Source organism: Aulonocara sp. 'chitande type north' Nkhata Bay, linkage group LG15 (genome assembly GCF_057382095.1).
Source record: "Aulonocara sp. 'chitande type north' Nkhata Bay isolate Kocher_YH1m ecotype deep benthic linkage group LG15, A_spYH_male_GT1.1, whole genome shotgun sequence".
NCBI lineage: Eukaryota > Metazoa > Chordata > Actinopteri > Cichliformes > Cichlidae > Aulonocara > Aulonocara sp. 'chitande type north' Nkhata Bay.
Window position 1 is genome coordinate 27,823,675 of NC_141358.1, and position 13,976 is coordinate 27,837,650.

Here is a 13,976-nt window from a genome sequence, read left to right on the forward strand (position 1 = left end):
ATTTATTTATTTAATTTTGAACACTTTGGAGTTCCATAGTAATTAAGTCATTAAGTGTGATTGGAGAAAAGGAAGTAAATGACCCAAGACAACAAGGGGTATCTTCACAGGGCCGTGCAGAGAGGTTTAAAGGGGCGGGTGCTCAAAGTTAAAAAGGGGCACATTGAACCAGGCTGAATAACAACAACACATTCATCAAGAATCTAATATGGGAAGGGCAGGGCTGTGTTGATCTGAGACTGTAGACATTAAAAAGTCCATAGGAGAGATGGTAGCTGATTAAACAAGTGTCATGAGATAATAACAAAATGCAAAGATTGGTGACAGCGCTTGGAACCATAAGGCAACAAAACACTGTGAGAAATAAACTCGGCTCTGCCTGTGAATCACTCTTTGCTTCTCTTCTTCCATCCCATCATTTCATATATCACTCTCCACTTGCTGTCTATCTGAGAACAAAGCACAACTTGCTATTGCAATAAACTATAATCTAATTATCCACATCTAACAACTCTTGCACTTAATCTAAAATAAAATGATGACAGAAAAATGTTATAGCCCTGCCTTTAGTAGCCTCCCACAGCTCCTGCTGTTTCCTCCTCATGTCCTTACCAGGCATGTCTGGATAATGTTATATCATGAGTAATATTTTTTTTTTTAATTCATCTAAATAAAACACACACATGCATGCACACACAGTGACATTTTAGACCTTCAGAATACTGTATATACTATGGGCATCATGGTGCTGATCCACAATCCTTACATTATTATTTATTACTAGAGCTACAATAATAAAGCAAAGAGGGGGAAGTAATAAATATGAAATAATGTCATTATGATGATTCCATTTGTTTCACTATCCACTCTGTGCAGGGGCAAAGCTTATTACATTTTTAAACTGTAGAGATACAATCATTTTACTGCTGTAAAATCCAACTTTTGTCTTATTTAAAATATAAATCTAATATAATCTGCTTCTTAATGTATGTTCTTTAAAATACAGCTTGTGTTTTTAAATATATTATAATTATAATTATTATTATGTGGACATGCATATTAGATCATTTTTTAGTGAAATATAATCCCTCCAGAAAGGCAGGAAAAGCCCGGAAACTTACTTTAAAATTAAATATGTTTCTAAATACTTTAAAACTAAATATGTTCCCTAAAACGGTGGACAGAGCTACAGACCCATGACAGCCAGGTAGCCAGCAGCTATGACCAGCACTACTTGTGCAGTTAATAAAAGGACAGGTAATGTTTGTCACGCTGTTGCACACACAGCACGCTCGTTTGTTTCAGTTCCTCAGTTGCAACAAGACATCTTACCAACGTGTACGTAATAAGCTAATACTCCTGGGTGCTATACACTACAGTGTACGCTGTACACCTACTTACTGGTTTTGTCGCATCAGTCTGTGTCTCTGAGTTAACTTGTGTCTCTCCTACAGCTCCGGACCGCTAAAAATGCGCGTGCTCTTTGTGAGCTCGTTCCCGGCTCGTAACCAGCGCGTTCTGCCGTCAAGGGCGATCATTGGTTAAATGTGATCATGTGACTGATGCAAGCCAGATCCTTTTATTTAGCAAAACTGTGATTAATAGTTAAATATTATTGTTGAGGGGTACAGACAGGACTCCGCACGCACGCACACACACATAAAAAAATAATAATAATACTAATTTTTTTTTTAAAAGTTACCTCAACAAAAGGGCACTTTGGGCACCCATCAGGAAAGGGGCGGGTGCTCAAGCCCCTCTAGCCCCCCCCCTCTGCACGTGCCTGTATCTTCATAAGGGGTGGCACTTGAGGAAATTTTGGATCTCAAGTCCATAACCTTATTTACAAAATGATTGAGGAAAGTATTGCAATCTTCATCAGAAAGTCACACAGCATGCTGAGTTGGAGGAGAAACAATATTGTTTATGGTATCAAATAGAGCTCTCGAATTACTTTTATGATGATTTATAAGATTATTGAAATAAGAGGAGCTAGCCTCTTTGACTGATTCATTATATAAGTAAAGAAGTAATATGTGGTTTGAATGCAAGCAGGTTTGCCTACAGCTAATTAAAGGCAGATCCAGCCCATAATACTGCAGCATGCAGTTTGTGATTTATAGGCTTTCTGCTGTTGAGTTGCAGTTTGATCATCTGATCTCATGGAACAAATGGAACAGGTGCAAACAGCTGTAAACAGCTGTTCTGCAGCTAACAAAATTAATTTAACATTTTCCAATCTACACACGTTCAAATACTCATTGAGTCTGTGTAGCAAATCAATGAACTCTACAGGCAGGTCACTAAAGGCGCAAAGCAGCAACAACCTTGACAAAATGAAAACTATGAAAATCACTTTTTGTTGCATTACAGAGTTCCTGGCTGCCGTTTTACAGATTATTAATTAGAACTTTTTTTCTTAATTTGAATTTCACAGCTCATATGTATTGAATAAGAGCACTCAGGATGTAGTGAGAAAATATATTTAGTTCAGGCTGAGTCATAGCAAACCTTTTGTCATGGTCCTGGGTCGTGTGACCCAGTGTTTTGTGTTTAGCCTATTTTGATGTTTATTGTTTGTTTAGGTTCTCTAAGGTAGTCCAGCCATTTGTATATATTACCCTTGTATTAAGTCCCTTGCCCTTCGTGTGTTTATGTCTGTGTGTCTTGTATTGTCAAGTTCATGCTGTCAGTTATGTCATCTCCCCTGTACTAAGTTTCCCTGGGTCGTGAGTCATGTCTGCGTGGTTATGTTTAGTTCTTGTCATGTCTAATTTCCATGTTTCCTGTTTTACTTTGTAAATCTGTATTCATGTCAGTGTATTCAGTTGCACCCTCCTGTCCTGTTGTTAGGTTCATGTGTGTCAGCTGTGATCCCATGTGTGGCCACTTCCCCTGATCATCCCTCATGTGTATTTAGTCTCTGTGTTTCATGTAGTCTGCGTCGCGTCGTCTGTGTTCCCACCCTCTGTGTTTCCATGCCCGGTCTGTTGTCTTCCAAGCCATAGCCTCACCTAGTGATGGCCAAATGAAGCTTTCCGAAGCACTGAAGCTTGTATTGAAAAACGGTTCATTACTCGAAGCTTTTCAACACAGTCCTCTCCGGTGACATCTGGTGGTGAAAATTTTGAAGAGCAGCTTGAATCTGCAAAATAAAACGGACTGCTCAATTATCACTGCTCACTCAAGAGTGGAGTTCTCTCTGATATTGGGCCACCGTTCCGTTGCTTTGAACATGTAATTGGTTTTGTTTTCTCGATTGGGGGGCTGAAAAAAATGTAATGCGTATCTGCGTAATACATTTTGATCAATAAACTTTCCCTATTTAAACATGCACTATGGTGTGGCCTTTCTTTGCTCATAACTCCTTGATGTTGGTAAATACAATAAGTGAGCAATATATATAATATACATATGAGAATGCACAGCACATTATGGAGTATGCCCCTGCTGTGAAGTCCTGCCTCCATCTACTTGTCGTTTAATCACTGGACAGCTGGACAGGTTCATACAAAATATTAGATTAGGCCAATTCCTATACATATTTTTGACCTAGGGGTGGGATTGATTGTGAACTGGAAAGGGAAAATGCTTAGGGAGCTGAGTACGGCTGCATCGTTACTGATTTGTAGAACCATTTTGATTCGATACAGGATCCGGTTCAATTTGATTGGAATCTGGAAAGTTTTGCCTCAGTCAGAAATATTACAATTCTGATCATTTAACAATATATATCCATAATTTCGTATCTATTAAAAGAAAGCTGACACATGTGAGACTTAATTAGAGATGTAAACAGAGAGTTATGAAACCTGCAGCTGCAGAAGCCAGCGAAAAAAAAGGAGGCAAACACAGCGCGGACCCGACGACACACCAAAATCTGATTCTGACGCGTCGGGTCCGCGCTCTGTGTTTACGTTTGTATGCAGAATCCGTAAACCTGCTCCCAGTTACTGTTTTAGCTGTATGGTGTTTGACGACATGTTGTGAGGTTTAACCTGAGATGCTGGCGTTTCAGGCATAATAACGTTAATTTACAAATCGACACGGGATTTTAATGAATCAATATCACTTTATTCAATTTAGCATGGATTGTAATCAGAAAAGCGATAATCAAAACCCACCCCTAATCAAGAACTTGCAAAGTAAAAACATGATCTATGTAAGGTAGCCCTTTTGTTATTTACATTTAAAAAGAGGATTAGTGTTACTGTGCGCTGGCTGAGTCTGTTTCTTTTCTTAGAAATAGTTTCTCCTGCCCTGGAGAAAATCCACTTGCATGGAACAGAAGAGGCTGTGGAGTGCAGGAACCACACTGCAAGCTGGTAGATATGCAGGTATTCCTGGGTCCTGCAGACTATCACCTAAAAACAATAAACAAAATGATTTTCTAAACTGTGTAGCAATGTAATAGTGTCAAATACATTTTTGTAGTCTTCATTAGCTTTAATTCACATGGAAGTGTTCCTAAAGTCATATGCTGTAATGATATTTACATTATGAAAACATGATTTTGGACATTTCAAGTTTTGCACTTCGGCAGATAAAATGAATTGAGCAAAATCAACTCAAAATATTCCCACACGCCAGAATGTCCTCTCTTCCTCGCTGGCTCCATATCTGTCAGTGGAATGATCACCTCGTCACTATCTGTCACCATCAACACACTCCACGAATCCCGTGGATGATTCACTTCCTTATATCCGTTTGAATCAGGTACCGAAGCAGTTACGTGCGTAATGAAGCTTCGGACGTCACTGGTCACGTGACTTTTGCCAAACGAAGCAAGCCTCGACACAGTGCTTCTGAACCAGTGTGTTGTTTTTTTCGACACACGCTCCGGAGCGTCAGCTTCAAGCGGGCCATCACTAGCCTCACCATAGTTTGTTCCCAGTTTAGGTTTCTGTTTAGCCACGCTATCCCTGCTGTGTTTGTACACCTTGTTTTCAGCCATATTAAAGGCTCGCCTTCTGTTAAGCTCACTCCCGTCTGCTCACTTGTGTACTGTTGGATTGTAGTGTTATTTTATGCCATGTTATACCCCGAATTAAAGATTGTGAATTATTATGTAGTTTTAGTTTGCATTATTCTCCTGAATTAGAAAAAGCTGATAACTATTGCATTAGTTAAACTGATTTGCATTACATTAAACTGCTGACTTGTTGTGAATGAATGACATTGTTTTATGATGCATTATACTGCTGAGTTATAAGAAATACTGTTCGCAGAGAGTTATTGTCTTATTTGTCTGATTAGAAGAGAACAGAATATGCTGGAGTTTTCTGCCCCATCTCAGCAGGAGCAGATAAACAGGGAGCCAAGGTCGTAGCTTAGACGCCGTGTGAGAGAAAGCATGCGAATGTTTAGGCTTTTTATGATAAGGTGGAGGCACCAGACGCTATAAAAGTTTGAGCAATGCTCCACCATTTTGAGATCTGAGGCTGTCTGCATACAGTGTCCATCTCCCACGCGTGTGATCATTAAAATCATCGTTTGACTCAACCCGGCCGGACCAGTGTTGTTATTGTGGTTTTTTCTCTTGTTTCCATCCCCAATTTTGAACTCGTAACAGTACGCACCTGGGTCCATTACACACACCACCGCACGGCCTGTCTCTGCAGACCGTGACACCTTTCCTCATCAGGTTTAACTGTTAATTGAACGTCTTCAGCTCTGGGACTGACCAGAACGGACAGATTAGAAAGAGTTTTTCAGAGGGACGGGTTCACTAAAGCTCAGGTGTTTGGACATGTACAGGCTTGTATTTTTGACAAAGGATGTTGAAGCTGGCAGGGAGGATGAAAAGAGGACCTCAAGGAAGATTCATGGATCTACTGAAGGAGGACATGCAGAAGCCTGCTGTGTTGGGGAGGATGTTAGGAACAGAGTGATGTGGAGACAGATGATTCGCTGTGGAGACGATAGCAGCCGAAAATTGTGCAAGAAGTGGTCTTGACCATCTGTTGCAGACACCGACAGATGAAGTCCGCTCCTGGGGTGCAGTTCTCTGTGGGTGAGTCCACATGGTCAAAAAACCACAGGCAGGCGTCCTCGTGGTCGCTGTGCGACGACAAAACACTAGTGATGTGCGGATCGATCCTGAAATATCGATTCCTCCGATACCAATCATTTATGTTCTAGAATCGATTCTCACATTAAAATATCGATATTTTAGTAATTTAGGGTAAATTTGTAGTTTATCATTAACAGGAACACAGTGGAAAGAAACTATAACATTCGGATTGTCTATATTCAAAGGAACTACTTCCTCTTCCGCCTTTCATAGTCATGTGCGAAATACGGCTGTATAAATGTCTCGCAGCCCCTTCACAACAATGGCTGAGCGTAATTGTGTGAACGTATTTTACCTCCACAAACAGCTGAGACGTGGTTTGCAATACATGTGGCAAAAAAGTGAGGTGTTGTGGCCATACATGCCAACCTTGAGACTTCAGAATTAGGGAGACATTCAAAAGGGCTGTTGGGGGGGTGATAAATACATTTTACAGTGTTTATTTATCGGATAAAATACGTTAAATGTCACCGTTATTATTGGCCGGCCCGGAAACAGCTGGCGTAAACTCTCGACCGTCTCACACTTTGTTTAATTAGTTTTCTGTTTAACGTTTATTCAGCTGTGTGAAAACCCCAGAGGAACCCACCCGAGGGATTAATAAAGTTTAATTTAATTTAATCTAATCTAATAACTTTAATCTCAGCCAAACCGATTTACTCACGAACAAATAAAACACTGAAAAAAGCCAAACAATAACATTTTTAAGTTATCAAAGTGACTTATATCTCATGTTTAACCCGAGTAGCGAAAGACCGTGGGGGTTTGAAGACGATGTGTCGGTCGGCTCAGATATTTGAAGTTTACACAGCTACATTCTCACCTGAAAATATGTTAAAAGTTTTTTTGTGACCCAGAAAGAGAAATAAGAGTAAAATTAAAACTAAGTAGCTGCCGCCATTGTTGGAAACTGGAATTGGCTGGGCCGCGCTATGAATTCTGCAATATGGTTTTTCAATTTTGCTGCCCGGGTGGAAAATCGGGAGAAATTCGGGAGAATTGTTGCTCCGGGAAATTTTCGGGAGGGGCACTGAAATTCGGGATTCTCCCAGAAAAATCAGGGGGGTTGGCATGTATGGTTGTGGCAACATCACTAACCTTGTCAAACACCTCAGAGTAAATCATATCACAGAATATGATGAGCTTATGTTGAGGCGAACTGAAGAGGAGGAGAAGGACAGGTGCTGCTAGGGCAAGACAGACGTCTCTCACGGAGTCCTTTAGTGCTGCAGGCAGGCAAGGTGTTCAAATAGTGCACAACTTCAGTTTTTTTATTTCTATATGATGAACTCTGCATTATTAAGTGATAAGAACAAGTAATCTGATGTCCTGTAATTATTATGATGCTATAATTTAAGATACAATAAATAAAATAATGTTTTGTACAAAGTATCGGTATCGGATCAGTATCGTCGATACCACCCTGAATATTACTTGGTATTGGATCGGAAAGGAAATCAATGGTATCATACATCAGTACAAAACAACAGGGTCGTGTGACAAGTATAACAGAGGCCTTGTTTTATTTCGACACACAGACGGTGGAGACGTCACTGTAAGTGGAAAGAAGAGACAATTGTGGAGCTTTTCTGTTGTATTGACTTGCTTCACCACAGTTTGTGGTAACATAAAGCAGCTAACATTAAGGTCGTGGAATGGCTGCGCTTAGAAGTCGGTCTGTGCCAGGAAACCATGAACTTTACCAGTTGTGAGAAGAAGAGATAGCTCATTTACGCAGATACATCAGGAAGCCATTTTAAACACGGACCAGCGAGGAAGGGAACAGGCAGGTTTTCTACATCTGCGTGTGTGGGATTGGCTGCCCGCTCTAAAAGGGGGAGTACGGTCTATGACAAGCACTCAAACTCACAGACACACACACACACAATCTGTGTGTGTCTCTTTGTGTGTGTCCTTGAGTGTAAGTGTTGATGATGATGCAGCTTTTCTGAACCGAAACTGAAAGTGTTCTTTCAGGATGATGTGAGGGGGATTCAGACATCACCTGCTCTCAGCTGCATCCAGTCCTGGTCCCGGTCGATCTGATCGTCGTACTGCCCGCGCGGAGGTACTTTCAGCTCCTAATGAGTCATCAGAGGAGTAAAGGTGAGCTCATCTATGTTTCGGTTCAGGTTAGACTCCTGCTCCTGCTGCTCACGCGCCCTGCCCTCTCCCGCTGCTCCTTCAGACACAGAGCGGCCGGTGAGGAGATTAGCGGAGCTGCGGAGTCCCTGTCGTCGATTTGACGTTTGTGTGTGTGTGTGTGTGTGTGTGTGTGTGTGTGTGTGCTGGTGATCGATAAGCGGACTCATTGATCTGATTGATCGGACTGTTTGAAGTGTTTCCATCAGAGCTACAGCGGCAGGCCTTCAGACTGCAGGTGGTGCTCTGCTGGGGAAGTGCAGAGTCCGCACCAAACTCCGCTCAAAAAAACTCAAATTTACGGCGCAGCAGCGAGTTTCACTCTGGTGTTCATATCAGTGCTTCATGCTGCCGCTCAGGTTTAGCTGGAAAATCTGTGAGCCCTCTGCAGTGGACCCGAGCCTGTCAGCTTACACTGTATTGACTGTCTGCAGCAGGGCTTTCATCATCATTATCCATTGCAGTACTTATATCTATGTAGCGTCACAGCAGATGCCTTTGTGCCAAAGTAACTGAGGATAAAAACATGAAGGAGATTTTCCCGGCCTGGCTTTTTATAGCAGATAACCGCCTTAAAAATATTCTGCAGTAGATCAAAAACAGAAGAAAACCATGAAAACATACTACCTGATGCTGCTTAAGTAAATCAGAGCAAAGTTACAGAGGTTTGATTAGAGAGACAGCTAAGCAATCATTTGTAAAAGTTTAAATTTCTTCAGCATTGAACAGCAGAAATGAGGCTTTCATGTTGGAGGCCGACAGCACTGAACAAAACGGTAGACTTGTGCATAATAAGCAGCAAATAATGCAGAAAACAGATATTTTTGATGGTAAACTGGTCTCTGAGTAAACTGACAGAGAGAGAGAGAAAGAGAGAGAGAGAGAGCTGTGCAGGGAATAACAGCCAAAGTAAGAGGGAATTAATGACGATTTTTATCAAATGTGAAGCCCAGTTTTGATCTTTTGCTGCTAGTTAAGTGAATTTTAGTAGGAAAGCGATGAAACCTGATGTTTCAGAATATTTTAGATTTTGGCTTTCAGCACCAACGGCGTGTCTGTGTTGTGTGCCGTCAGGTGAACGAGCCGTGCTTTGTGTTGACATCTTTTTCCGTTTTCCCGCTCTTTAATCGTTGCTGTTTTAGCTGTTTTGCAGTTGTTGAAATAGTTTTGTGAGCTCTAAGCTAAGATTCTGGCAAAATACATTTATATTTAAAATTCGATTCAGGATTTAATTAATCGATATCAGCTGCACATATTCATTCATCATCTTACTGACTGCAGCAGGAGGTGCAGAGGAAAGTGGAGAAGAAGGAGGAGCCTGGAGCAAACTGCCAAGACTGAAGATCCCCTCAAAGATCTGGAAGAACCGCAAACTGCACAACAACAATGAAGGTGAGACCTGCAGAAGCCCTGCTAGAACCAGGTAGCTCTCCAGGACCACAGACTGTAGATGAAGGATGGACATAGCAACAGTCACGTCACCCACTGGTAGCTTTCGTGAAGGCTCAGTTTGAGGATTTTCTCTATGTTCGTTTTTGTTTCCAAAAATGGCAACATGTGGACGCTAATGGTAGCTAGGTTAGCATAGACTGAATGGGAGCATCTTACCGAGATGGTGCCTGCTAATTAGTGCTCAGTGACATCCAATCACAATACTTTCACCAGAGTTCTGCCCTCTTGGACAGTCTATTAGTACAGTAACCTCACAGCAACTATACGATTGGTCACATGATTTCATTTAAAATGGTTCAAAAGGCTCCAACAGGACAAACACAGTCCAGAAGTCCAGTTCAGGTGAAGTTTGCTAGCTACCAGTGTAGTGGCGAATTTCTGTCCCAAGCTTCGAAAAAATAATTCTTCCACTTCTTAATGTGAGCTGTTCAGATTTATTTCTGACTCGTACATACAAACAAAAGATGTCACGGTCTAAAAAACTATTTGCTGCTACAGCGCACATTTCCATTGCCGTCCTGGCTCACTCTAACCTGCTACCACACATGCGCTGTAATGTTTTCTTACCCGACACAAATTAAACGCCCAGCATTTATTCTCTAACAACATATTATACAAAATTAAACATGTAACATAATAACTGAAACAGTATCAAAAATATTTCTCTATAGATTGGCTCTAACATTTCCAGCCCCCTAATTGGAGGGCGTGAAGACTGACAATTAGCGAACACTTACAAAAGAGCCAAATAACATTAACACTTCCTGTATCACACATGGTCATTCAAATTATCTTTCACAAAACCTGTAACCGATCAGAACATATACTGTATTTTCTCATTCCAAGTTACATGACATTCTCACAGATCAAGCATAGCTTGTCAATGGGTCTTTCTAAGGTGTTAGTCTTTGTCTTGATGATCACACGCCGCACCAGACCCTTAGCATCTGGAATGACACGAAGAACTCTCCCCAACATCCACGAGCTTCTTGGCGCTGACTCGTCGACCACCATTACAATGTCCCCCACAGTTACATTTCTTCTGACCTGAGTCCACTTTTGACGCTCTTGAAGCATAGGCAAATACTCGCGCACCCACCTCTTCCAAAACAAGTCAGCAAGATATTGCACTTGCTTCCAACGGCGGCGGGAGTATGAGTCTTCCTTTCTGAAAAGTCCAGGAGGCAAACCCGGCTTTTTCTTCATCAGTAGCAAGTGGTTAGGCGTCAGTGGTTCCAGGTCTGTTGGATCATCTGTTACTGTAGTCAGCGGTCTGTCATTTAGTACTGACTCCACTTCACACATTAGTGTCAGTAAACCTTCATCATTGACCAACTGTTCCTTCAGTATAGACCTCAGGACCTTCCTCAAGGTTCTGATCTGCCTTTCCCATATCCCTCCAAAGTGAGAACCAGCGGGTGGGTTAAATACCCACTGGATTCCCTTTTGCATGAGACAGTCTAGAATCTTTGACTGATTCCACTCTTGAATGGCTCCCGTTCAGCAGCGACTAGGTTGGTGCCATTATCTGAACGCATGACAGATACCTGACCTCTTCTGCACACAAAGCGTCTGATGGCGTTCAGACATGAATCAGTGTCCAAAGTGTGCGCAATTTCAATGTGCACTGCTCTTGTTGTAAGGCAGGTAAACAACACACCATACCTTTTTACTGTGCTGCGGCCATGCTTCACATTAAACGGTCCAAAGTAATCCACCCCAACATTAGAAAAGGGGGGTTCATCAGGTAGAAGCCTATCCTCTGGCAAATTTGCCATCTTCTGTTCCAGTGGTTTGCCTCTAGTTTTCCTGCAGATTACGCACCTTGACAGAAACTTCCTCACTTCTGAGTTAGCGGATGGAATCCAATACTTCTGTCGCAGCCGTGAAAGCATATACAGTCTTCCACAGTGCCCAATCTTCTCATGTATATCCTGCAAGATCAGTGTGGTGATATGTGAGCCCTTTGGGATAATGACTGGGTGCTTCACATGTTCTGGCATCCCAGCAGCTGCGAGGCGACCACCAACTCTCAAAACTCCGTCCTGCATCACGGGATCAAGTTTCCTCAAGTGACTAGTCTTTGTCACACACTTGCCTTTCTTTAACATGGTGATCTCTTCTTGGAATTGTTGACTTTGACAGAACTTAATGATCTCTGCCTCAGCTTGCACCAGATCTTTCAGGGTAAGTGTTGTCTGCATTGATTCGTTGTCTTGTTCTTTCTGTTTAGCGTACGTCTCTTTCCTTTTTTCACATCGTCGTAGCAGTAAGTCTTTGAGTTTGATCATCCATGCCACAGCTCTCTTCACTCGATGCCAGCTGGAATAGTGATTGATCAGCTTGTTCAACGTGTGAACATTCTCAGCTGCATTTGTGAGATGTACCATGGTTGCATGCCTCACTTCGCTGTCATCTTTATCAATCCTTTCCTTGTCAGGTCTTTCTGGCCACTGTCTTTCTGGGGTTTTCAGGAAAGCTGGGCCGTGGAACCAGCTTAGATTCTTCATGAGCTTAGATGGTGCAAGCCCTCTGGATGCACAATCAGCTGGATTGATTGCTGTACCAACGTACCTCCACTGCTGAGGATTTGTTAGCTCTCTAATGACCGCAACGCGATTGGCCACGAATGTCTTGAAGCGAAGATTTTCATTTTCAATATACTTCAACACAGTTGTGCTGTCAGTCCAGAATGTAGATTCAAGAAGATTCATCTGAAGCTCCGTTCTTAACATTTTGTCTATCTTTGCAGCAACCATAGCTGCAGTCAACTCTATTCGTGGAATAGTGGTTTGCTTCATGGGCGCCACACGGGATTTTCCCATCATTAATGTACAGTGAACCCGTCCATCATTGCTGGTCATCCTCAAGTATGATGCTGTTCCATATCCACTTTCGCTCCCATCAGAAAAATGGTGGAGCTGTGCTGTTGCGACAGGACCGAAGTCCAATGGTCTCACACACCTGGGTACGGTTACCTCTGACAGCTGGCACAGCTCTTGTAACCACTTGTTTCACTTATGACTGAGCTGTTCTGGGATCTTATCATCCCAAGCAAGACCCTCCCTGCATAACTGCTGCAAGATCATTTTTGCAGGGAGAGTTCTTGGGGAAAGGAATCCCAGTGGGTCATAGATGGAGCTGGTGACGGAAAGTATTCCACGTCTCGTCACAGGTCTTTCTTTGATGTTAATCCTGAACTTGAATGCGTCAGACTCAGGGCACCATAGAACTCCTAAAGCACGTTCCATAGGCAGCAGGTCATGGTTCAAGTTCAGGTCTCTGACAGCTTTGGCTCTCTCATGCTCAGGGATGAATGAGAGCAAGGCACGACTGTTGCTTGTCCATTTCGTTAGGTGAAATCCTCCACCAGAACACAATTCAGTAAGGTCTGTGTATAACTGCATACCTTGAGTTTCCGTGGCAACAGACTTCAAGCAGTCGTCAACATAAAAATTTTCCAGGACTGTGCTTACAGCTTCAGGTGATGATTTGCTGCGGTTCTCCTCTGCTGTAAAGGCGATAGACTATTGCCTGAACCGTGTCAGCACTCCGATCAATGAGTTTGTTAAATCTGGCCCTTGTAGAAGTTCACTATTCAGTGAAACTCCTTGGTAGCTGGCAGCGCAGTCAAATACCACCCTCAGCTTCTTTTTTTGTGGATGATATACCCCATGGTGGGGAATATACCACTGTTTTCCATCCTTGCGGTTTAACTGTGTTGTTGGAACCTCAACGGCATATCCCTTGTTCAACATGTCACTCATGAAGGCAGTGTATTCTTCATGGAGTGCAGGATTCCTTTTCAGCTTGCACTGAAAGGCTCAGTGCACGCTGTAACACTGCACTTCGATTGTTCGGCATCTAAACGCACGACTTCTTCGTAGGAAGACTTATGGCATAGTGTCCATCAGTGAGACGAGTAGAGCTTGACACAGACTCCATGAAGTGGTGGTCTTATTGAGACATTCCTGCTTTATCATCACAGTGACGCTCTGGAAAGTCGTGGTTATACTGTCGTACAAGCAGTTGTTCCACGTTGTCGATGGCTATTCTGTTCACAATAGCACATGGTTGTACATCATTGGCTGCAGTATCTGTTTCTCTGAGTGGTCCATTCAGAATCCATCCAAGTGCTGTCTTTACGCCATATGGACCATTGTCCTCACTTGGGATCACCTTCCATGGCTCCAATATGGTGTATTCTTTAGTTCCAATGAGAAGCTCCACTTCAGCCTCAATATGAGGCAACCTCACCTCGCGTAGGTACGGCCACTTGTCAACCTCTTTCTGGAGTGGGATGTTCTCT

General features: G+C 42.5%; 1 protein-coding gene across 8 annotated transcripts in view; it reads left to right on the forward strand.

Annotated features, from left to right (window-relative positions):
• Nucleotides 1-7,778: 7,778 nt before the first annotated feature.
• LOC147313294 (tumor necrosis factor alpha-induced protein 2-like) overlaps nt 7,779-13,976 on the forward strand; it is a 72,127-nt gene continuing 65,929 nt past the window's right edge. For 5 of the 8 annotated variants that reach the window (XR_015125184.1, XR_015125185.1, XM_086265329.1 and 2 more), the window contains exons 1-2: nt 7,780-8,179; nt 9,497-9,607. Coding sequence is in view for 6 of the 8 variants with exons in the window: in XM_086265329.1 (XP_086121455.1) it covers nt 8,158-8,179; nt 9,497-9,607 (133 nt within the window). In the remaining 2 variants the exon portion in view is untranslated. Of the gene's footprint in view, nt 8,180-9,496; nt 9,608-13,976 lie in introns of all 8 variants that reach the window. The other 3 variants (XM_086265332.1, XM_086265334.1, XM_086265330.1) reach the window with 2 other exon arrangements.